Source organism: Sebastes fasciatus, chromosome 10, assembly GCF_043250625.1.
Source record: "Sebastes fasciatus isolate fSebFas1 chromosome 10, fSebFas1.pri, whole genome shotgun sequence".
Lineage (NCBI taxonomy): Eukaryota > Metazoa > Chordata > Actinopteri > Perciformes > Sebastidae > Sebastes > Sebastes fasciatus.
The window spans coordinates 18,175,749-18,201,911 of NC_133804.1; the positions used below are offsets into that span (position 1 = coordinate 18,175,749).

A 26,163-nucleotide genomic window follows, 5' to 3' on the forward strand; every position below is an offset into this window, starting at 1 on the left:
GGTAACGAGCCTGCTAAGACAGAGAAGAAGATAGAGGGCAAGTAAACATGAACAATGCAGGATTTAATATATTCAAAGAATCAGCTTTGCTTTGTTTTTATGAGGGAGGAAATGCTTTTTGGTGAGAAACATTGAATGTAAACATTACTTTTGGCTGCCCATTGGTTTGTGGACTGCTGTTTTGAAGCCGTGAGTTTGACATTTCGGCCATCGCCATCTTGGTTTTTTGCAACCGGAAGTGACACAAGAGGGAGGAGCTAAGCACAACCGAATGCTGACTAAGACATTTTCAGGTGACCAAAATGTTAATATTAACTTTTATGAACTGAAAACACTTTGTGAAAAGGTTAAAATTGTAAGACCGGACACGGTCGCCGTGGTAGAGACCTGTCAATCACAAGGTAGCCACGCCCTAAAGCATACCCTGCTTTATGGTCTATTTGACTCTAAATGGGACCATCATTTACTAAATGAACATCATACTGTATTGAAGAAGACTTGAAACTAGCGATTGAGACCATAAACTCATGTTTACAATGTTTACTGAGGTAATAAATCAAGTGAGAAGTAGGCTCATTTTCTCATAGACTTCTATACAATTAGACTTCTTTTTGCAACCAGAGGAGTCGCCCCCTGCTGGCTGAAAGAATGCAAGTTTAAGGCACTTCGGCATTGGCTTCACTTTTCAGACCCGGAGGTTTCCCGCTGCTTTAGTGCCTTGCCCAAGGAAACTTGTAAGGTCTCTCAGGCTATCAATTCCAGTTTTTTTGTTTTGAGACGTCTTGACCTTATTCCAGAGGAGTTTTACAAGATGAATTGCAAAATGTTGACAAAGAGAAGTTCTCAGCAAGCAGAAATATTGATGTGTTTGTGAATCTGGATCTTCGTATCCTCATAGTTTCCTCACAGTGGAAAGAAAAACAGAAAGTCCTCCAATTAAAACAGGAACCCTCACCAACACTGAACCCTTGGAGGTCGATAAGGAGTATTTAAGAGTGTGTCCAGATAAGTGGCAAATTGCGTTATCTCTTACAAAGCTTCCTTAATCTACAGGGAGATTAGCCCAAAACATAGTGTTAATCATTACAGGGCTTATGAATAGTTAATTGGAGAGGGACAACGGAGGCTGGGGAAAAGTAATAATTAATGAGGCTGGTTGCAGATGGGACAGTATGGGATACTTAATTAAATTGTGGGATTTTTTTGAGTGAATGACCCATTTTTGAAGTTGTTTGGAGGATGGGTAAGTTTAAAGTAAATTCAAAGAAATCAAAGTTACACAGAATTCATAATAAAAATAATAAAGATGTCCATGATGTTATACATGCAGTATATTGTAAGCCTAATGACTAAAATCTATCAAAAATATTGTATCATTTGATCTTCAACACTGACAAAGTGTTTTTTTTCAATGTGTAAAATAAATTTGTCTCAATTGATCTTTTTATAAACTTTTAAAAAAAAAATTCTTCTAATCTTGAAAACATGTTTTTATTTAAAATGCGGATAGTTGTTAGCTTACAGTTTCAAAAAAAGTCCCGGCATTGAAACAAAGAGACAGAAAAATCTTCTAATCAGTGCTCGGCTGTATGCCTGCAGGCCAAAGCAACAACATCATACACAGAGAAGGCTTCCAAGGACTGCATTATACTATATATTATATATTATGTAAATATCTCAGTGGCTCAATCTATTCTCTCCAACTGTGCCTGTCAGCATTTGAAGTTTTAAAGACATCCCTTTGTTAAGCAGCTTTGAGGATTTTGCTGTGTTTGTTGTCTGTCTGGGGTTTCTGAGGATCAGTGTTGATGGAAGAAGCTGCCGGCTGCTGTCTTTCACTCTCACTGTCCAGTCGGTTCGCTCAGACACTGAGCCAGCCGCAAATATAACACTGCAAGCACACCGGCTCATAAATGCCTGAGCAGGTAGACGTCTGTTTGCACAGCAGAGACTGTTTTTATCAGTGAAACTCTGCAGGTAAGAGCTAAAGAAACAGAAAAAAGTTGAACAGGAGTCATCCATAACTTGCTGATGAAATCTGTGTGTAATCCATTAAATACACTGTTCGCAGCTTGACACAGTGTTCTTTTCACTTTACAAAGCTTTTTGAAATGTTATAGAAATATAAATGTCTGACACTGCACTCTGATCGGGTTTTCAAACCTTGCCTGTCCTTCAAAACAACACTTTCTTTGTTCACTATATAACAACATCAACAAAAGGTTTAGGTTCAGACAAGTACTATGCTTATACAATACACTTGGTAACTGTGCTTAGAAAAAGTGCTGTAAAGGCCCATGGCCATTGGAAAAAAAAAGACTTGTGATTGAAGTCCTTAAGAGTATTTTATGGTTAAAGATGGTCTAAGAGCTGCAGAGCTGAAGTTTGTATCTGCACTTGGCATCTGTACTGTTTTAATTAAAGAATTTAAAAAAAAAAAGGATTGTATAGTCTATGTTATATTTATTGTACATTTATTGTGAAAAGTCAGTCAGGTGGACATATTTTTGACCAGGCTCTACTCTTGCATACTATGCACTACTCTACATACTCAACATGTGTACTATCGTTCAACATTAGTAGTAGTATGTATCTTTTCGGACGCACTGAGCTGTAATTTACGTCATCACTTCCTGAGAGCCTTCTTGCCGTTTGGAGACGTGAAACCATGGTAATCCGTACCAACCTCATGTGACCAAAACAACAGTTCGTGAGAATCAAAGTCTGAATTCATTTAAAATATATATTACAAATAGCAAAGTGAAATCTTATACTTACAGTTAAATTGGAGCGTTTTTGATGTTTCAGAACTGTTCGTCAACATCCGTTATGAACGTTGTCATTACAACCGCATTGCATTGTGGGATATGTATGCCGCCGTCGTGTCCAGTGTTGTATACTGTAATATTTCACCGGAAATAGTATGCAGTTGGCTTACTATTGATTTCATACTAAGGTTTCGGACATACTAAAAAAATCTCACATACATTTTAATGAACTATATAGCATGTTAGTATGGAACTTCGGATGCAACCTTTGTTTAGAAGAGATTTTTCTTTTTCATTTTAGTGACTCCCTCATCTTAAAGGGGAAAACGGCCCAAATTAAGAATTCCAGTATGTTATTTCCATGGTCTAGAAAAGTTCAATCAATATGTGTGAACCTGAGCTACCCTCTCTCAAAGCCAGAAGCCAGAGAAGTATCAAACTGGTGATGTCACAGGGTATAGTCTATAGGTAAGTCTGGAGCTGCTTCATAGACAATGAATGGGAGGCTGATTTTAAGGACCCACAAAATGTTTGCTATCTTTTTTATACCCAAATGAGATTTATTTTATTGTAGTGTTCTCAGAAAATGAACCCATATACTAAGAACATTCCCCTGGGTGCTCTCAGTGTCATCTAGAACATCTCTCCCATTCATTGTCTATAGAGCAGTTCCACACTTTATACCCTATGACATCACAAGTTTGAGTTTTAGCACTCTGGTTTTTGGATTTAAGAGAGAGTTGTTCATGTTAACTAATATTGTTTTGAATTTAAAAAATGGTCGTAGTTCCCCTTTAAATGGTCTCCATGTGCCAGCGAGGTACAGACGTTGCGTTTAAAATCATTTTTGTAGTTGTTGCAGATTAGGGTGTCACTGCCTTATCGCCTGCGTTACCGGAGGGAATTCTCCATCACAAAGCTAGAAGAACAGCAAAGTTAGAGAAGTGGATTGTTTGGTAACAGACTGCGATCGGATGAGCCCGGGGGTTCGTCAACTGGCAGAAGGTTATCTTGCATTCTGTAGACGTCTACTACTATTCCGCTGCATACTGATACATAGCCGATAAGACACAGACAGGAATTTTGATGTGTCTGACAATTTAGAGAGATATGAAGCGAGGTAGATAAAGGTAGTGCTGTAAAACGGAGAACACCTTGGCATAGTTAGCATAGCTCAGGGAAAAAAACAAACATTTGCTAACTCAATATTGAAGGACGAAGATGGGAAAAAAAACAAGAATAAGAAGTGATGGAGTGCATGTGAGCGTGGGTGTGGATGGAACAAGCTGGTGAAAGAGATCAACCCACGATGAGCTTGTGCTTCTGGGAAGATTTATTTCTCTGAACTTGAAAGGAAACACAGAAAACTGTGAAATAATGAACTTAATTGATGTTCTTTTTATTCAATAGCAATGGACGGAAAGAGGGCATGAGCATGTGATAGCAGTTCAGCTTAATGGCAAGGCTTGAAGTCAAATCAGTCACAAGTTTGAAGCATTTGTCCTTGATTAATAGATTTGAAAGCTTTTCACAGTTTGAGTGCTTTAAAAAAAAAAAACAACGTTTTAGCCGCAGCAGTGGATTTTTCAATGTAACCTTGTGAAGATGATGAATGTATTTCAGGGCATATAAGGGTACATGTGCTGATTTATTGTAATTGCATTTTCTTCTTTTCATGTTACAATTAAAAGAGAAGGGTGTTTTTTGCACATTTTGGTTAGAATTGATGTAAGTATTTGATTAAGATTGTTAAGTCTCTGCAAGAGTACGTTCAAATGTCCTTCATGTAATGTCCTACCCTTACCAAATACAAGCTTATTCAAGTGTGCTATTAGTATACTTATTTTAAACTTAAAATAAGAGAGTATACTTTCAGTTTACTTTGTATGTACTTATCAGATATATAGTTAACTATACTTAGCTTATACGAACAAGTACACAAAGATTCTATGTATACTTGGCTTATACTGACAAGTATATATAAAAGTCTACTCTACTTAAAAGTATACCTTATAAACTAAAAAGTGGGCCAATTTAGTACCAAGAAGTATTGATGTAGTACACTTACAAGTATACTAATAATACATTGATATTAGTATAGTTATTACATAAAGTACTCTTGGGGGAAATATACTTGAACTTTCCTTAAAACAGCAGTGGGTAGAACGTGTCCCTCCAATGTCCTCCAATGTCCTGCGGTGCTCCTAATGGCATCTGCAAGATTTCGCAGACCGGATGAAAACAACCAATCAGAGCTGATCTGGAGTCTGCCGTTCAGCTGCCATCTATGAGAGCTGGCTATCAATCATTCGCAAACTCCGACCAAATGGTCAAACTAAGCAGCGCTGATCAAATATGAATCAATATTCTGTTACTGTAATGCCTATTTCTCTCCTCAAATGTTTTCAGAAACATCCTGTAGTGTGCAGTTTAGCTGTAACATGAGAAAGTTTGTGACCCGGCAGCCATGTTGAGATCTCTTGAAGAAATACCAAGCACCGCCCACCAGCCGAAGCACAGCCAATAGGAACGCTCTCTCTCTGAAATGACCTGTGATTGGTCAAAGTCTCCCGTCACTGGCTAGATTTTTTAAAGCCTGAAAACAGAGCCATGAGGAGGTGCAGAAGTCGAGTTATCTCTCAGAACACTTGCATTACAATATGCTGAAAGGTTATTATGGAATTTTTGCCCAATGATGCCAAAAATATACTACTGCCACTTTAAGAATACGTCATAAAATAAACTTGAAGTATACTACTTTTCGTAAGGGTATCCTATCTTCCGCTACACTGTAAACACTCACATGTTTTCCCTGCAGCAGTAAAGTTGTAGGTTATGGTTTTATTTCAGCATTGCAGGGAGACAAATCTCTCTGTTTTGAGCTCTAAAGTAAGCAGTGGGTGTTTTGTTTACATCAGCTGGATGTAGCAGTAGGTGTAGGCTATCGCGGTCCCGTTTAATTCTCAAGTTGATTAAATGTCCCAGTCCACCGGTGCCTGACGGCTGCCTCGTACTGGCAGGATAAAACTTTCCCCAGCTGCAGAGGCCTGAGGGGTGGTCTCGTGTCACAGCCGAGTTGAACAGAATATCCAAGCATCTGCTCCTGCCTGCCCAGGAAGCATCGCCAGATTAGGAAACCTTGAGGGGTCTGTGATTATCTCGAGGCCCTGTCTACGACAAGAGTCCTGGTTGGCAGCGGCCCACAAGGCAGTGTCGCCATTCCTGAAATTGAATTGGGAAGGATTTAATGGGTTTAAAGGCTTTGGCTCTCAGTGTGATGGAATCAGGTAGGGGTGAACACGCCAGGAAGTTGTGACAGGCGGAAGGCTCGGCGGTGGAGCACAAAATGAGAGAGACGGAGCGAATGAATTGAACACAGTTAAGACCTACTGATGGGAAGAAGGTGATATTCCTGATTAAATAGAAATCATGTTAGGTTTGTGTCTCCGCAGCTTTAATCCTGTAAACAATAATTATATTCGCAAACCAAATAAATTGATAATAAGACATCTGCCATGTTGACAGGGCATGCTGTTACACAGCAGAGAGAAGAGCCTGAATCTATTCCTGCTGTTTCCATTATTAACTGACTATGAGACTCCAAACACACTCTGTCAACGTGCGTACGGAATTCAACATTTAATGCTGAATTTCAACATGAAGGCCACTTAACATTAAAACAGATATTTTGTACAATAAAACTGCATAGTGTTTTCTCCTGTGAGAAATTTATTCAACATGAATAATTTCAACCACTGAAGAAAAAAATGTTTTGCTATTTTGCCACATTTCTGACTCAGTGATGAGTGATTGCTATTTTGTGAAATGATGATGGTGCATGTGTAAAAAACAACAACTCAAAGGTCCGTTATTAATAAATATTCTTTTGTTTTTTTATATCATTCTGAAGCTTCCCAGTGGTTCCTTATGTATTCCAATCCAAACATTCATATTTTGGTCAAAGTATGTATGTTTTAGCATTAAAATGCTATTTTTCCAAGCCCTCTTAAAATCTAGTTTCCTAGTGACCTGACATAGTCTTCCACATGATGACGCTGCTACATGTACAGTATGTATACATCCTTATGGTTAGTGTATTACCTACAGCATGCTCCTAGTTTGGAGCATGGAAGTTAAGCAATATAGTGCTGTGGACGCCACGTTAGTTCGGATCCGAAAGTTGCACAATAACATAAATAAACGAACCGATCGATGCAGCGGTAGACCAGCAACTCCCATGTTCTGCGAGGTAAAATTAACTGTTTTTGTGAATGGAGTCTGGTGGCTTTGAAGACGGCGATATAACCGCTTCAGCTTTCCCATCAGAAAGGGCTGTCTGATGTCGAGGTAAAGCGGTGAAAATATTCTAAATATAGCGTACACTTAAACTGATATAGATTTTGTTTTATTTTAGGTGGCTAACATAATTTTTTCTACTTCTCTCGTCCACAGCAGTTAAAGCAGTTTCCGAAGGGGAACTGAAGCCGTGATATCGCTGTCTTCAAAGCCACTAGATTATATTCACAGAAGCAGTAATTTTACCTCACAGAATGCGTATACATAAAACCCCTCTTCAAAAAATCCAAGCTAACCCTTTCACTTATTTCCAAATTTAGCAGAGCTAACTTTGACTCAGCTAGTGCTAGCTTTCACAATATTCATGACCTTATTGATTAGCTTACTTTGCTACTTACTTACTTTTGCTAATGGCTGAGTGGGCGTTTCCATTTCGAAAATATGGAAAAGAACGCAGATGGACTCGCCCTTTAAGGGAAAGTATTGCCTTCAAATTAAGGGGAAAAGGAATCTCAGCCTCAGAACTATAATGCATCAGTTGTGATGGAAAGATCAGCAGTAAAAAGCAAAGAAAAGTCATAGCTAGTCACTTCAAATTGTGTTCATTTTAGTTGGCCTTTTCTTACAACCTGATCTGAAAAGAAAAGCATGTGTGGCAGTATGTGCAGCATGATACATGACCAACCTTGACATCTGCTGTGTGTGTCTCTTTGATTTTGCTCAAACAAACCCAGTCTCCTCTCCGAAAAACACGATACATGTCTGAAAAAAAGCAAAAAATATAGTACAGCTTATGATTTAGTGCAAAAAAATGTCAGGGTCTCTGTGTGCATGGCAGCTCTGCGGGCGTTGTATATTAGTGTGGTCAATGTGTGTCATCTGTGCTTTTGTGCATCGTGCTATCAAGAGTGCGGGGAGCGGGGAGCTGAAATGGAAGCGACAAAATGTACTCAATTGGGCTACACACTTGTTTCCAGCAAGCTTATAGGATATCGATACATCCAGATAGTGCTGCTAGAGATAAGGGGCTTGTGAAAAGAAGCTACGTTGACTGAAACAGTCAGTGCTGCAGCAGGATGTCGAAGCTCGGTGCTGGAAAAAAGCCCTGTTTTCTAGTGGTTTTGTAGTGAGACGCCAGAGAAGCAGGTACAAAGTGACAGGACATTAACTTGAACTCCCTCACGTCTCACCTCCTCTGCTCTGGAATGTCCCACAACACCATTCCCACTTTGCGGACCCGTGGGCTCTTAATGAGGAGAGGAGACCGGCTCTCACTGCCCAAAACCTGAGGGTCACGACCACTCGTTGTCATGGTTCCCAAACAATCTCCCAAAGTGTCAGTCCTCCGGGAGGGACTGCCTGCTTTCAGCATGGCCGGGGACACGACTAGAAGACATGACTCAGAGAAAGAGAGGGAAGGGAGAGGAAAAAGAAGTAAATCTTCACGAGTAATAAGTATAAACTTCCTGTAACACATGAGCAAATAACAGAATCCACAATCCTGAAAGCAGATGTAAAGAAACTGTTTTAATGGCAGCATTTCATGGAAGAATGCCTTTATATTTTTTGAAAGATCGCCGGGCTTAAAAGGAACATTTCTGGAAAAGATGTTCAGCTTTTGTAGGTTTCTCATCGATTTAAATGAAGTGTGACTTCAATGAGAATTTCCTCCTGAGTGCCAGCGAGAAAATTCGTGGCGAGCTTCAGTTTGAATGTGTTGGGAAACGAGAGGGCTGCACACGAATGTTGTTTGCCACCACACCACCAGCAGCCCAACGGCGCACAGAAGAAGATCCCGCTGTGTTGTTGGACAGACATCAAAGGCGAAGGCCTCAAATAGTTTCTCTGTCACACTGGGTGACCCAGCAGCACTTCACTTCCTCCATATGCACACAAACAAGCCAATATCCATAAAACCCCACTCCAATACACGTAAACACCACACACTCTAATCGTGCACCACCTGAATTGACTAATATCATCCCGCTTTCTAAGAAGTGGCATTTCATTTGCTTCCGCAATCGACTAACCCAGCACCCAGGAACAGTTGGGAATTTCTCGCAGTTGTCTTGACTTCTGATCTCTAAGTCACCCTATCCCACCGGCACCATATGGCCCTTTCCAATGTGGCATCTGGGGAAATGCACACCAGCCTGTTTTGAGACTAAAGTTAGCGTGAAAGAAGTGGAGCCATACAGGGAGAAAGGTGAGAGGTGAGGATGTTTTCACTCCTTTAGAGTCTTGGCCTTTTGCGCTCTGCCTTTCAAAGGGTCTTTGGTTCCTCTAAGGTCACATTTTGACTCATAGCATATGGAAATCACAAAATATTCTAGATGACTTAAAGGTACAGTTTGTAACATTTTAGGGGATCGATAAATGTAATATAATATCTATAACTATGTTTTCATTAGTGAAACTAAGAATCGTTGGGTTTCCGTTAGCTTAGAATGAGTCCTTCATATCTACATAGGAAGCGGGTCCTCTTCACAGAGTCCGTCATGTTGCTCCCCCATGTTTCTACAGTAGCCCAGAATGGACAAACCAAACACTGGCTCTAGAGAGAGACTTTGCGCATTTTTACGTTACTTGAAGGCCACCGTAGTTCTCCGACACGCTTGTGAAACTGCAATAAGGTGAACCACAGAGTGCAAAACCGTGGTACCGCCAGCCGCTGTCTCACTTCCGTTGCTTCTAAAGTAGTGTTATTAAGGTAAGGATGGCCTCTGAGCAAGGCGAATGGAGTTAACATGGTTTTGCACTCGGTGGCTCACGTTACCGCAGTCTTGGAAAGGGAGGAGCGAGTGGAGGGGGACTCAGATGGTTGCAATCTGCAACCACACCACTAGATGCCGCCAAATCCTACACATTGTACCTTTAAAGGATAAAACACTAATAAGAAGGACGGGGTTGTTTTCAAACCGTCTGATGGGTGTTGGTCATTTTAGAAATAAAAATGTCAGTTGTCGACTCTTCTGAAAAACACACACACACACACACACACTACATAATGCATTCAGTGCATTTAAATTCAAACCCCATCCCAGAGAAGTGTATAATTTGTCTCTGACACCTATCAGGATGCATATCTTACTCCGATATGATGCATGACTGCGACTGAATCTTTAAGTCATCTCGCACTTGGACATTTTGATCACATGTTCTGATGAATAAAAGACATAAATCAAAGTGTGTTTGTTGCCCTTGAGACACTAAAACCAATAGCCACTACACAAACTAGATTACCCCAGAGAGCACGTTAAGACTGGTCTCTCCTATCACAATATGTCTTCTGCAAATTCACTTACTGAATTACAAATTGAAGTAAATTATCCGGGGCAGGATTTCATTAGAGAAGCCTCGAGGGAGACTGAAAAGAGACGGATACACACAGACTCATGTTCACTTGGTGTTTCATTACAAGAGTCTTCATTGAATTATTATAACTCTATCAAATATATATATAGCATAGACAGAGATGGATGACGCGTCTCCACTTCCTCCCACTGTATAGAAGTGAGGCCAAAATATCCCGGATACTGGAGCTGCCATCTTAAGAGTTTAACAGGATTTGGAGCCAGAGTCTGCGCAGTAGTGATCGGGCGGTGGAGCAGCGGTATCGAGGTCACCCGCCCGAACCAATCGCAAGCTAAGCATGCAAGCAGCTTGTCAGCGAGAGAGACTCACAGCTGTCAATCATGACGTATCACCCGCTTTTTATAGCATCAAATAAATAATTAAAACAAAACTTATCAGAAAAATGAACACTTGGACATACATCAGAGTGATAAGAAAATTATTTGACGTATACTTTGACTTTTTAGTTTGGCCCGTGTCCCATCCACTAACATGGAGGATTTATGACCTATACTGCAGCCAGCCACCAGGGGGCGATCCAGCTGTTTTGGCTTCACTTTTGCGGAGCCGTCATGTCGTCCATCTTTATATACAGTCAATGATATATACATATACAATATAAAAATTATATCTGTAATTACTCCTTTATCCTTTTTTGAATGTGAGATTGAACAAGATATTTTTACTCCAGGTGAACTGCCTGATGAGATCCCATTCAAACACACGCACAGGCACACGCACGCACACACACACACACACACACACACACACACACACACACACACACACACACACACACACACACACACACACACACACACACACACACACACACACACACACACACACAGAGTACTAAAGCTAATTACGATTGGTTTTGTTCTCCCGATACTGTTTAAAATGCAGGGAAATTACACAGAACATTGTCTCTATTAAAAACACCCGCAGGCAGGCTGCTTCTGTCTCGATGACCTGAGAATTCATTATAGAGACAACAAAGCACATGAGATAAATTTTAAAAATATGTATGAATAATAGTGTGACTGCGTAAGTGGATGGACTTCAGGCCACCTTCTGTTGCTTGGTCTAATGGTGTTTGTCCAAAAGACGATAAGGACCTCTGTGAGTGACAGAGCTAGGTAGCTGTAGAATTTTTGTTTTTTTTAAGTCCTGTCACGCAAGATACAACTCTGCTGCATAGTGCACAAGGTTTTGTTTTACATGTGGGCTTGTGGGATTTACTCAGGAGGCAAAATCTTTTTTGGAAACAACCTTACTTTAATTGCTCAAGTATTATTGTGTCAGAGAATGTGGCTGACAAGGCTGCTAACCCTGGATTAGTACTTCCACTGCGAGGGGGCTTAGTCATTGGCACCATGACTTAATTACTCTTAAATGTGGATGCGTCACCATCTTAATGACCTAAAAAGTAAAAGTGAACTTGGTTTCGACTGTGCTGCGGACACAGAATTGCTGGCGTGATTGCCCTCAACCTGCCACTGATGAGGACACACATCCTCTCTGACTGGCCAAACTAATGCTGAGTGCTACAACTGGCCTCAGGAGCAAACAGAAAGCATTCATCAGCAGCGCCAATCAGTCACTAAACCGCCAAGGCACGGCAGCTTTCAGGGGCCGGTTCACCCCGGACAGATTGTTTTTAAAATCTATTTTTACCCACATCTCACTCTTCACTCATGTACAGGAAACAAAAGACATTGCACAGTTGTAAATAAACATTGTTGAGGGCTAAGCTGTAATCAACCAAGATGAGGTGGACCCGTTGGAACGCTGACTATCCTGGCTAACATTATCGTCTTTAAGAGGTCGTAGCGGGTCAGTCTTAATGTTGATATCATATGAAATGAGAAAACCTAAAAAACCTAATCCATTGGTACTAAGGATGGCGTGCTAACTTGATTTTCAAACAGGTCCCTTGACCTCTGACCTCAAGATATCTGAATGAAAATGGGTTCTATGGGTACCCACGAGTCTCCCCTTTACAGATATGCCCACTTTATGATAATCACATGCAGTTTTGGGGGGGGGTGGGGGGGAACAGTGCAGTTTTTTGATTGCAGTATGAATATGTTATTGTTTTTGGCTTTCCTAAAAATGGTGTGTTTGATAATTTCTGCATACTTGGGTCCCTAAACAGTGTTGGAATTACATAAATTGGGTATCACTGTCAGGCTGAGACTCACGTGGATCCAATGAGCCTAATTGTATTCATGTGTGATGATGTTAGTCCCCATAGTAGCCATTTCATTGTAGTGAGACCGTTTTTCACTTCACTGTATACAATGACCTTTTGTGACCTCTAGGATAATCACAGCATCATGAATCTTTACAGCCACAAACTACAGACCTAGGGCATTCAGAGGATGGATGGCTTTCCTAGGTAGATTGACAATAAGGGGGTTTCTGAGCAGTTATTTTAGTCCTTGTACACTTTTACAATTTATTTTTTATTAATTAATTATTATGTATTTTTAATTTATGACTAGAACAACATGACACACAGTGCTGAGCAGCATCTCAAATTAATCTTCAGGTTCCAAGCTTTCAGATGATGTACACCACTTCTATATGTGGCATCAACTGTTGACCTGCTATCTCCCCCTAAAGACCTCCTATACCCCCATAAAAAAGACAAAAACTGGTTTATTGTGGGTCTCTTAGGTTAAAAGCCAAACAAGGCCAATCAATGCTAAATGCTGATCCACATGGAGGACAGTGGGCAGCAGAAGCCTCAATCAGGGAGAGTGCTCCAGTTTAAATGCACGCATATATAAACGGGTGGGAGTGGATTTTAATTCCCCAACTCATCATAGATATCGTCTTCTGTGAGTTTTTTGTGAACATACAAAACAGCACGTCTAATTTATGCTATTGTCACATGATCCAATTCATAGAGAAGAAACATAATATGAGTATATACATAATTTATGTCCACAACTGTGTTTCAGAGAATGCTTTGAATTTGAATGTTTTTTGTGCGTGTCTGTTTAAGGGCTGTATCTGGGGTGTGTGGATGCATCATGGGTAAGCAGCACACGCGAACAAACCTGACATGGTTTGGAGGTGAACTCTCTGAACTGTGCGAGATACTAGACACATTTCAAATGTGGCAGATCGTTTATTGCATGCTTTTAGCTGTGGCTGTTTAATTTATTTTGCTTCCATTATAGATAATCAATACTCTATTGATTGCTAATACCATTTTCGTGCTATGTTCCTGCACGCGGCAGCAGAGGCCCAGCTGGCCGATTATGTGCACACGTTGATATGACTGTGTTTAAACTGTTTTCGCATTAATCAACACCTCAGATTTTATTTTAAGAAACGCCTGAAGCCCTACGATCCTGCATGTTAATAAAACTTTTATAATTGGAATTACAGGCAGTTTCAAGGGACAGCTGTGCTTAAATCTAACTTTAAGAAGCTCCGCTGGCACTGAGTAATAAATTCAGTATCAGCAATACGATTTGTTAATTTCTTTCTTCCCACATATGTTGCAATGCTCAGAATATTTCCAAGCCCTTTTATGGTTTCCAAACAAAAATATTCATCTAAAGCTGAGACTGTTAGTGTTACAAAAACATCCTCTTTTTGTGTCAAGCACATAACCAATTACCATTACGTAGGCTGCAACCCAAATTCCTATTTAGTTGTAATGTTTCCCAGAAGATAACAAAACCGCAATGAAAAAATGCCTTCACTGAAAGATTGTTAGAAGCAATATCTAAATGCTGCTGCTTGAAATACATCGGCATGAATCTGTTTGAACTTCAAATAAGCTGGAGACAAACATAGAGGAGTGATCGAGCGTAGAAATCAAAGGAGCAGCACTTCAAACACTGGCTGCAGGGACAAGTGACTCATAAGTGGAAACACTTAAATATCTATGTTTTTTTTTGTTTCTTTTTCTGCCAGAATTGCGATCGGGTTCTGTATTCTTTTGGCTTCTCAAATATCATGTTTAAACATACTTTATTGAGGCTAGGGTCTGAATATCTAAAATACATTCCACATCTACATTATGGATTTGTGGAGATCATGGTTTATTCCGGTGGGCAACTATGGGGTCTGAAAAAGTGAAGCCAATGCGTAAGTGCCTTAAAGGTCCCATATTGTAAAAAGTGAGATTTGCACGTCTTTTACATTATAAAGCAGGTTTAAGTGCTTGATGAATACTGTTAAACTATCAAAACGCTCAATATTCAGAGAAATACACACAGCCCATATTCAGAAATTGTTCGTTTGAAACAAGCCGTTAGGATTTCTGTCCATTTGTGATGTCACAAATATACAATATTTAGATCATTACACGGTTTTAAACATAAACATTCTAAATGTGTCCCAGTCTATTTCCTGTTGCAGTGTATGTAAATAACAACAGCTGACAGGAGGTAAGCATGGACCCAAACTGTTGCCTAACAACGCAATTCCGTTGCAATTCCGTTGAAATGCACTAAAAACTGAGCATTTCAGACAGAGGGTAAATACAGATATATTCGGGCAGACAGTATGGGGAAAATAAAGTATTTTTTTTAACATTACAGCATGTAAACATGTGTTAGTAGAAACACAAAATACAAGTATGAACCTGAAGATGAGCATGATATAGGACCTTTAAACTTGCATTCTTTCTAATAGCCAGCAGGGGGCGACTCCTCTGGTTTCAAAAAGTCTGATTGTATAGAAGTCTATGAGAAAATGAGCCTACTTCTCACTTGATTTATTACCTCAGTAAACATTGTAAACATGAGTTTATGGTCTCAATCGCTAGTTTCAAGTCTTCTTCAATACAGCATGATGTTCATTTAGTAAATTATGGTCCCATTTAGAATCAAATAGACCATAATGTAGGGTATGCTTTAGGGCGTGGTTACCTTGTGATTGACAGGTCGCTACCGTGGCGTTGTCCGGTCTGGGAGTTGTCCTCGTTTTCGTCTGACAACTTTAACCCTTTCACAGTGTGTTCTCAGTTCTTGAAAGTTAATTGTAACATTTTGGTCGCCTAAAAATGTCTAAAAATGATTCAGCGTCCGGTTGTACTTAGCTTCACCTTCTCGTGTCACTACTGGTTGCAAAGAACCAAGATGGCGACGGCCAAAATGCCGAACTCAAGGCTTCAAAACGGCAGTCCACAAACCAATGGGTGACGTCACGGTGACTATACGTCCACTTCTTATGTACAGTCTATGGTTTTAGCATACTTTATTGATCCTGGGGTCTGAATATAACATACGTTCCACGTCTAAATTCTGAATTTATGGAGGTCATGGTTCATTCACAGCAATCAATCAGTTTCAATGACTCCCGCACATATTTAACCTGAGCTCAAATGTTCCTCCAGCATCTGTGACTGTCAGAAGAGCAGAAAGGCTTTTTCTAAATCTAAATGTGGAAAAGCGCCATCGAAGGATGTGTGCAGTTATATGGATGACGTTAATCCCTTTAGGTCTTAGTAGGGGGCAGAAGCAGATAAAGCTTAATAACGTCTTCTCAGGAAGTTCCTCTGAGTGACAGAATACTGTCCTAAATGTTTGGAGGTCTCACCGCTGAGAGCAAATGGGAGATATGTGATGAGTAAAGCCTGCGTTCTGATAGAAAGCAAGCTAAAACAAAGCCGAAGGCAAACAGTGGTAGGTACCGACACTGAGTCAATACAGGTTTTCTTAGCCAGGAAGACAGACTGAGACAGAATGGAGGATATGTTAAAGGAAAAAAAGGGAAAGGGTAGAATTAAGGTTGAATAACGAGAGATGGTACACGGGAGAGCCCTGGAGTGTGTGAGACCCGGCCTTGACAGTCAGAGGGAAGAGAGTTCAGACCTCGGTTTCCTGACAACGGTAATTACTTCCCTGGTTTAACTCGTGGCCTGAATCTCTTTCACAGCCAGCTAATGCTCACCACTCGGGCTCGCCGCTGTATGTTCCTGTGATGAGAGATTGCCTGTAAAGAGTTTGTGCTTTACTTTTCCACAATCCGAGCCTAACCAGCGGGGCACACTTCTTAAAGATGACTGGACAGCAAATTTAATCCTCAGAAGGGCAAGAGAAGTTTAGGATTATGCGCCATATCTCACCAGCCAATTGGAGGATTTGAGCCTGTCTGGCCCCGATGTCTTGGCCAATCACAGCCTGAGGCAGAGGATCAAATGCAGCAGCGAAGAAATGATGCACTGTGATACCCATGGTGTAAAGGAGGTTGCTCTATACTGATGAGCTTGAAGAATAAACTAATTTTGTATTTATGTTACTTGGGCGGCTTATTGTAAAGTACTTGTTTTATTGAAACACCCAGCAAACGATTTTGATGTCAATGTTTATACCACAGATTGTTCAACTGTAAACATTGTCAAAGCTGTTAATATGAATTTGAATCAAATATTTATACCATATTGAGGACATTTTGTGCTTGTTTGGATTCACTTCCTCAGCGTGACAGCGTCTGTCAAATCAATGCCGGGCACGAACGCATAATGGCTTTCATCTGTTAGGCTTGTTCTAACTTGTTAATGAAATTTAAATTAATTAAACAAATGACATATTTCAGAGTGCTATAGAAACCACAAAACATTTTCCTTTTCTTTCTTTTCTTTTTCTCATTTTGCAGTGCATCTATATCACCAACAATCCCGGTGCCTACAGTGCTGTAATTTGCATTGCCGTGCACCACAATAACCACAAGTTGTAAACAAAAATGCCAAGGTTGGTTGAGCATGATGGTAGCCACAAATTGTTTTTCTCCCATGACAATGGGACACGTAGTAGAAAAACTGGATACTTTCAAACTTATAGAAGCTGCAGCACCCCAAACAACCCCTATACACCAACACCCACAAACACAACAGCATGTATTATAACAATACATCACCCTAATGCTGTGTTCACACATGCAGATACAGATGACTCTGGCCTCTCATGAAGCTGTATCTGTGTATAGCGCATGTTATATTGAAGTATCTTCTGTTTGCTTACACTGCCTTCTAGTGGCAGCACATTGGTGTTACTCAAACAAAGCAAAAATCCACTGAACATGGATCATTGTCACATTATTATATCCTCCTGAATGCCATTACAGAAGCAGCTACAGAGGTTAAACTCTGCATATTTTCTTACAGTGTGCAATGTGCATGTACTGATATACCGTATAAGTACTGTCAGATATTGCATAGTCTTCTGTCTACTGTATGTTTTGTCCATTTATAGGCTAATGAATGATAGATAGATAGATAGATAGATAGATAGATAGATAGATAGATAGATAGATAGATAGATAGATAGTAACTTTATTGATCCCGAGGGAAATTTAAGTTTCCAGCATCACAGTAAAAAGGCAGTAAAAAAGTTAGCAGTGCAAAGTACAAAAAAATATACCAGATATAGAAATACAAGGAGATGAAGAAAACTGTTAAAACTGAATATAGTGCAGGGTAACAGCTGTGATACAGGACTATTAAAAACGTGAATATTGTGCAGAAGAGACTGTTAAAAATGAATAGAGTACAGGGTACCTCCAGTAGCTTAGTCTATGAAAGTGCACTGTGTGCATTATTAAGTCCCCGTTGGGCCTGTTGTTCGATTCAGGATTGAAGTCTAACAAACAAATCTTCATTAAAAAAAGCTTCATGCAGCTCCGTATCATCTCCAAACTCAGATCAATTCTCTGTACTTCTGACCTGGAGAAAGTCATCCTTCATATCCTCCCACCTTGATTTTTGCAACTCCTTATATTTTGGCATCGCCCAATCCTATTTATTTCAAAATGCAGCAACAAGAGTTTTGAGCACATTACTCCCATTCTTGCCTTCCTGCATAGCGGCCTGTTAGCTACAGAATTGATTTTAAAATCCTGATGTTTGTTTATATTAAATGGTTTCGCCCCCTCTTACATTACGGAACTCCTACCCCTATATCACACTGTCAGAGAACTGAGATTGTCTGACCAAAGACTTCTGTCTGTGCCAAGATCCAGGACTAAGTGTTGTGGGGACTGGGCCTACTCTATCACTGTTCACCATCTGATTCTCCCACACTATTGAGATCTTCAAGAGTCACTTAAAACACACTTCTACTCATTAGCTTTTAAAGGTGAAATATCTATTACCTCTACACGGCTCTCAACATGGCGACAGCTGAGAAGGCAGCTCGCAACTAACGGTGCTAACAGGGCTAACAGGGCAAACAAGTTTTACCTGAGGGGGATGTGACGGACATACAGTTTATGTATTTAAGTTTATGCACCAGGGTCAACAAAATAAACTTTTGCACATCTACTGCATTCCAAAATGTAATGTAATGTCTGAGCAACATGACCGACAGGACATGGACAGTGCTATCATTAATGTTGTTTCAATGGCTTGCCAAAGAGGGGCAGTATAAGATGTGAGATGTTAGAAACTTTGGCTGGAAGATTTGTGTACAATACAATCTTAATTACTCTACAGCTGAATTGATAAAAGAGATCCATCAGTTTATTTGTAATGACTGTGATAAGATAAGACTAATACAAACAAATCAAAGTTCATTTTTATTCATAGTTTGATGATACTCTGTTCTGTACACCTGTGACACAGGTGGACTTCTTCCTCACCTATTCTCCAGCAGAGTAAACTTATATGTATATATGTTGCAGTTGCAGAAAGTTCTTTCTTTAAAGTGCACATGTTTGTGAATATTGTCTGCATATCTGTATTGTGCATAGATAACTAACATATCTTAAATCCAACTAAAGAAGATATTTTCTTTGAATATTTGAACTTCTTATTTCTATTCTGCAGGACCGCCTTGGTTTGGCAGAGGAAAGTGAACGACCCAGTCCAGGATGTCGTCTGGGGCTCTTTAAGGTGAACTTTGTTGGAGAATTTAAGGCCGATGACCCAGTTAGCACTGGCATAAAGACATTCCCACCTGTTCCTATACTTACACAACACACAACTCCATCAACCTTTCTGTCAGTAACAGATAGATGTGATTGGTTCATACAGCCATGTTGAGGGATGGTATGACTAACAACAATGTGTGAGGATTACAATCCCCGTACTGCACATAGCAGTGTTATTATTCATGCTTTTATCTTTTCCCACCTGGATTACTGTAACTCCTTATTTTCTTCTTTAAGCAAGTCTGCAATTGCTCAACTTCATTGGTTCAGAACGTGGCAGCCGGGTTGACAAACACTAAACAAAGAGAGCATATTATCCCCATTTTGGCTTCATGTACGCTACAGAATTCAGTTTAAGATCCTACTGATCACTTTCAAAGCTCTCTGAGGCATGGCACTCTCTTATATCTCTGAATTTATAACCCAAGATTACTCAGATCTTCTGACCAATTGCTATATCCCACGGTCCAAGCTCTAAACAAAGGAGGACGGTGCTTTTACCATTTTAGTTCCAACACTATGGAATTGCCTCTCCCTCACTGTCAGGTCAACTGAGTCTATACCACCTTAAAAAAAAAAGCATACAAATAAAAATAAATTCAAACCCACTTATACTTATATAGGCTGGAGTTTTTATGAGTTTGCTGCTTGCATCTCCTTTTGGTTTTATTTGTCTTTTTCTTTTATTTCTTTTATTGTTGAGTATCTGTTTCTGTTTTATAAACTGTACATGTGTTTTCATACTGTGTACTATTATGTATTTTTATTATTGTTATATTTCATGTTATTTTTCTGCTTTTTTTGAAAAGTGCCATGTAAATAAAGTGTATTTACTTACTTATATTTGCTGATAGCATGCTGTTGACACCACCTTTGACCTGTCATATTATGTAAAGGAGTTGGATGAGTATGTCATAATAGGCCATACAAATTGCAGCTCTTTTTTATCTTGAAGTTGGCAGACTATACCGCTGTTTTCTTTGCAAATCTCAGTATTATCAGCCTTCATGACGTCCTAGGAGCTTACATTTGCATCACCTAAACTAGGACTATTTACGTGACCTGAAACATCCTTTCCCCTACACTGGTTAGAAATGAGAATATATTCTTGTCATCTGAAAGACAGCAGTTCTAATGCCTGGAAAGTGTTGCATAAAACAAAAGTCTGTACTAACGGCCATATTACTATTGCTTAAAGTGTTCTTACAGTTTTCACACATGTAGAAACACAAGCAGGAAAGCAAAGACTATAGAGAAATCCATCATATTCAGCTAACGTTATAGGGATGGACATCAGATTAGCGTTGACTCACTCACCCTGATATCAGACTTTATAACTAGCAGACTATAAAAACTCATTCCGATAAACAAGCCATCCTTAATTGCACTTCTCATAAGTTCCTGGGAAATGAACCAAATTTGTGTGAGTTCACCTGTGCTAACTCGGTGCCAAACAACACACTCAAGTTGTCCTTTTCAAACCACGCACTCTGGCAGAGCTGAATGAGCTTCCTGTAAGCACTTTAAGCGGAGGAAACAACATCCTAAAGTTTGGCAGGGTAGTGTAAAAGGTCACTACTAATACTTAAACTTACAGTAAATACATGAGCAGGTAATTTTCAGTTCAAATCCAGCTGACAGTGGGCTAAGGCGGGGTACACTAACTAACTCCAAAATGACTTACAGTATATGTGCTACATAAACCAAAAAGCCAAATATCCCTAATATGGATTATATGTTATGTTAAGATGGTTAAAGAAACCGACAATATTAATGTCAATAATAAATGTATAGGTGTATTTTTAAATATTTAAATACATTTTGACTGAAACAAAAGATTTAGAATTTTTCATTTATTTATTAATAGGATTCATTTTGGTGTTTAGAAATGTATCCCAAGGAGGCTGATAACAAACTCTCCCTATAGGCACTACTCCTGTCTTTATGTCCATGTTATTGGAAAAAAAATGCAATTATAGTGTTAAGAAATGAATATGACATTGTATACGCTGCAGCCATTCGTTATTATTATTATTTTTTTTGTTCAGAAATATCATTCAGTTGTATAAATAAATAAGTTTTATTACAGCATCAGCAACCCATGGCCCTTATCACTTGTTTGCCTGTAAACTGCACATGAGAGCAGAATGTACTCATGTGTCTCGTGGCCTCACTGAACTTATCAGTGTTATTTGGACAGATATTACGAATGTGCCACTGATAGCAGTGAGCTCCCACTATCCTAGTTTCACTGATCTAGTTTAGGCAGCTGTGGGAGTCTGTCTGTTAAAGGTAATGCTCCTCACATTAATAATTTATATAGACTGTCCACATCATTTAGCTCAGTGCAGTCTGTATTTCTGGAGACAAAAGAAAAAACACCTAAAACGAGAACCAAGATCAATATGTATTACAGCTGCCAGCAAGTTTGAATTTGAATCCATGGGATCTGCTCAAATCCATTTTTGTACATTTCACAATGAAAACGCATAAACACAGGGTGGAAATCATGCTCTATATGGATACATTTTGCACCTCTGGCCACATAGGTAGCTTTGGCCATCATTCCTATGTGTAATAATAAATCTCCACTCACAGATTTAATTGTAAAGAAAATGAAAAACGGCAACAATGCCATTATGAAAGCAACCCAGCAGTCAGTCGTGGTATATCAGGGAGAAAGTCTAATGTTAACATACTTATTTTGAAGAAAAAATAAAGGCAAACAATTCAATTATTTTCTGCATTGTCTCTTGTGGACACCTATTCAATTATTCAAATTCAACTTTGAGGTATACCACAGTTTTGCACTCACACAGTTTTTCTTGCTAGAGCTGAGCACTGACTGTTGGCTTCAATATCAAATAAGTGGTATAAATGTTTAAATTGGGAATTTATTTACAGCCTGTGTGATAAGTTGTCTCACTCTTGTGTTGCTTACTCCACTGGACTCTGTCCTATAATGTTGACGTGTCCTCAAATCTCAGCGTTTTATAATTTATAATATACAATATGCACATGCAATACAACCTGCAATACATACATACATACACATACACATACATTTTAGTAGAAAGTGTTTGCCTGATAATGCTCACAGACTGGGTTCCACCTGCCTTCTACATCAATGATTGTACCACCAGATTCCCAGTAGAGGGCAGCCTCTACCCGAACCAGCTCCATCCCTCCATCAACCAAACTGCAGCAGCCCCGCTGCCCGAGGACATCATTACACACTCAATAAAGCAATAGTCAGTCATTTTCTCTGCTTAATTGATCCCACCGCTACCCAACAATGCGTGGGGTGACATGGTTTTACTGCAGCAGAAACAGCAGCATGCCTCAGAGTAAGATGTGCTATTTGTAATTATCTTGTTGTTCTGTTCTTGCATGACCGGCCATCTGTAGACAGCATGCAGTACACTTGTTGGTCAGCGGCCGAGGTCAGCAGTGCTCAGCAGTGCATTCCTCCCGGAGCCGTCTGTAGGGCTGTAATGACATTGTCCTGGTATTTACCAGGGCTTGTGAAACACTCGTCTGGAGGACAAGAACACAGCACGCTCTTACCCAATCCAAAAACAGTTTGCGAACAGATATGGAAATTGACAGAATCATAAACAAACAGTGGAGGCCTGATAAGATAATGTTTATGTTTACTATGCAAGTTTAAAGCACACTGTCTCTTTCTCTCACGCTCACACACACGCACACACACACACACAAATGCACATGCACAATGACACAAATGACACTAATGTGTATTATATATTGCATATTTAATATGACAATAACTTTACTTATCTAAACTAGTGCTGTGAATATTTAATTGCGATTAATCACATGATTGTCCATAGTTAATCGTGATTAATCGCAAATTAATTGCACAATTTTTATCAGTTCAAAATGTGCCTTAAAGGGAGGTTTTCAAATATTTAATACTCTTATCAACATGGGAGTGGGAAAATATGCTGCTTTATGCAAATGTATGTATATATTTATTATTGTAAATAAATTAACAACACAAAACAATGACAAGTATTGTCCAGAAACCCTCACAGGTACTGCATTTAGCATAAAAAAACGCTTAAATCATAACATGGCAAACTCAAGCCCAACAGGCAACAACAGCTGTCAGTGTGTCAGTGTGCTGACTTGACTATGATTTGCCCCAAACTGCATGTGATTATCATAAAGTGGGCGTGTCTGTAAAGGGGAGACTCGTGGGTACCCATAGAACCCATTTTCATTCACATATCTTGAGGTCAAAGGTCAGGGGACCCCTTTGAAAACGGCCATGCCAGTTTTTCCTCGCCAATATTCTACGTAAGTTTGGAGCGTTATTTCGCCTCCTTCGCGTCAAACTAGTATTACATGGTTGGTACCAATGGATTTATTAGATTTTTGAGTTTCATATGATACCAGTATCTTCTTAATAGTGGCGTTACAACAAATTTGCCTTAACCTGTGCAAGGATGCAGGGGGCTGGAGCTCAACCTAGCTCACACTGGAAGAGAGGCGCGTACACCCAGGACAGGTCACCAGTCTCACACAGAGCTAACACAGACAAACATTCACATTCATATCAATTCCTACAATTTAGAGTTTCCAATTTAACTAACCAGAGCACCCGAAGGAAACCCAAGAACAGACTGGGAACATGCAAAGGCCCCATTTGCAGAAACAAACCTTGATGTAAGGTGGCAGTTCCAGCCAATGCAACCACCAAAAATCTCTTGTGACTCACAGTCGATTCCTGAGCAAAGGAATCTTGAACTATATTTAATAGCATAAATAAAAAGCCTTTGCTGAATCAGAATCCAGTTTATTCTGATTCTGATGCTACTATTGAATATAGATATATAGAGGCAGGCAAAATGGATAAAAGCACACAAGCTCACCACTAAATAATTTCCCTTAAAACGCCATTCTGGCAACTCCCATCACACATTTTCACAAATTAGCGAGACAGACATGTTATCGTGTCTTTGTGTGTGTTCCTGCAGCCTCCCTCGCTCAGCCACTCCTTGTGCTGTCAGCACGGCAGGGTGGAGCTATACAGAGGAACTGCACATGTTTCAAGCATGCTCTGAAGCTTCACTCCCTCTCTGTCTGTTTCCCTTCCCCTCAATGTGTGCACGGCTAAGCTGAGAAAGAAAAAGAGGAGGGCCCAGTGCATGCAACCGGCGATGCTTTTTACCAATCAAAGGGGTTTCCCCACCCTCTCTCTGTCTCCCTCCCTTTTCGCTCCCTCCCTCTGTCTCTAGGCACACCAACCCAAAAAAAAAAAAAAAAAAGTGCAGGGAAAAAAAAGTGATAAGCAGCTTCTGGGTTTTGCTTTCAAGCGCACTCCTGCTGAATCGGCGTGTGTGTGTGTGTGTGTGTGTGTGTGGGGCGTTCACTCGTTCTCCTGCCACAGTAGCAAGACATTGCAGCAGCGTCGGCCCCGAACAAAAGGCTAAACGCAGCAGAGCCACAAGAGGAGAAACTCAGGGATAGAAGCAGGCAGAGTGGCCCAGCGTGACTGCACTTCTCAGGGAGGAACTCAACCTGCCATTTAGAAACAGGACGGTAGGCTGCCTGCTGTCTGTCTCTCTCTGAGCTGAGGAAAACACCCCGTTCGTCTTTCATTCATACACCTCAGCCTCTGTCATCCTGCACCTGCCCTTCTTCACCTGGGCGTCTTTTTCCCTTTTCATCCACCTGTCACCTCCGAGATGTCAGACGATGACTGCCTCTCGCCCATCGGCCTGGACTGCTGCAGCTGCTGCTTGGACCTGGCCAACGGCTGCGATGACTCCATGGCCAACAGTCCGGCTACGGGCCTCGGCCTGCCGGGGAGCCCCACCAGCCCCAGCGTCAACCACTTCCGCCAGCTCCGCAGCCAGCTGATGTACCAGAACCTGAACACGGACAAGCTGAACAACATCATGAGGCAGGACTCCCTGGAGTCTGTGGTGAGGGACCCCTGCTTCCTGCTCAACGAGGGGATCTGCAACAGCAACATTGACCAGACCATGCTGTCGATACTGCTCTTCTTCCACAGGTATGTCTGCTGATTGCTTATCTGACAGGTACACGCTTATCTGAAAAAGGCTTATGTCATTAGGACAGTAAATTTTGAACTTGTTTATGTCTCTTTGGAACATTCAGTACAAAGTCCACCTTTTCACTTCTGGATCCTGCACGTATCAAATCACAATATGACTGCTGCTTAAGAATCATGTTTTGCTTTAAATGAACCAGATGGCCAGCGGTGGTTAATCAGTTTTCTCGGGTCAGCACTTCTTCCGAAAAAGGCTGACATAAGTGTTTACAGTCACGGATTAAGTATAGGCTCGGACGAGAGCGTTCATTTTGATTGTGTTCCAAAATGAGTTTCACATAAGCATTACTTACTTCACAAGAAAGTGTAGAGCAACATATTGAGATTTAAATGTAGATGTGGTCGTCTATGTCAAAAGCACTTTTTTTTTTTACTTTTTCTTAATAAAGCAAACGGGATGTGGATTCAAAACAAACAAGTCCAAACATTAATGCAGCTCACAGTGTCCATTTACATCTACACAATGCATGTCTTTCATGCAGCATACTTGATATGTTACACAACATGACGCTGGGAATGATATGTGCATGAGCTGTACAGTATTAACATTATAATGTTTTCCCTTAGTGAGGCTATTCAGTTCAAGGACAACCGTTACATAACTCTGAGAAAGACATGTTGTTCCTCCATTCATCACGCTAAAGAGAGCTTTACTTCAAAACAACAAAACCCCCAGAGAACAGAGGTAAACAAAATCCAATCTACGCCTCACAAAAACACGAGGCTATTCTAAAGCAACAAGTTTGT

The 26,163-nt window shown here is 40.2% G+C and overlaps 1 protein-coding gene across 1 annotated transcript in view; it reads left to right on the plus strand.

Moving 5' to 3' along the window:
- Positions 1–24,607: 24,607 nt before the first annotated feature.
- tsc22d3 (TSC22 domain family, member 3) overlaps positions 24,608–26,163 on the plus strand; it is a 41,288-nt gene continuing 39,732 nt past the window's right edge. The window contains exon 1 of the mRNA XM_074648705.1: positions 24,608–25,356. Within this exon, the coding sequence (XP_074504806.1) occupies positions 25,028–25,356 (329 nt within the window). The 5' untranslated portion in view covers positions 24,608–25,027. The remainder of the gene's footprint in view (positions 25,357–26,163) is intronic.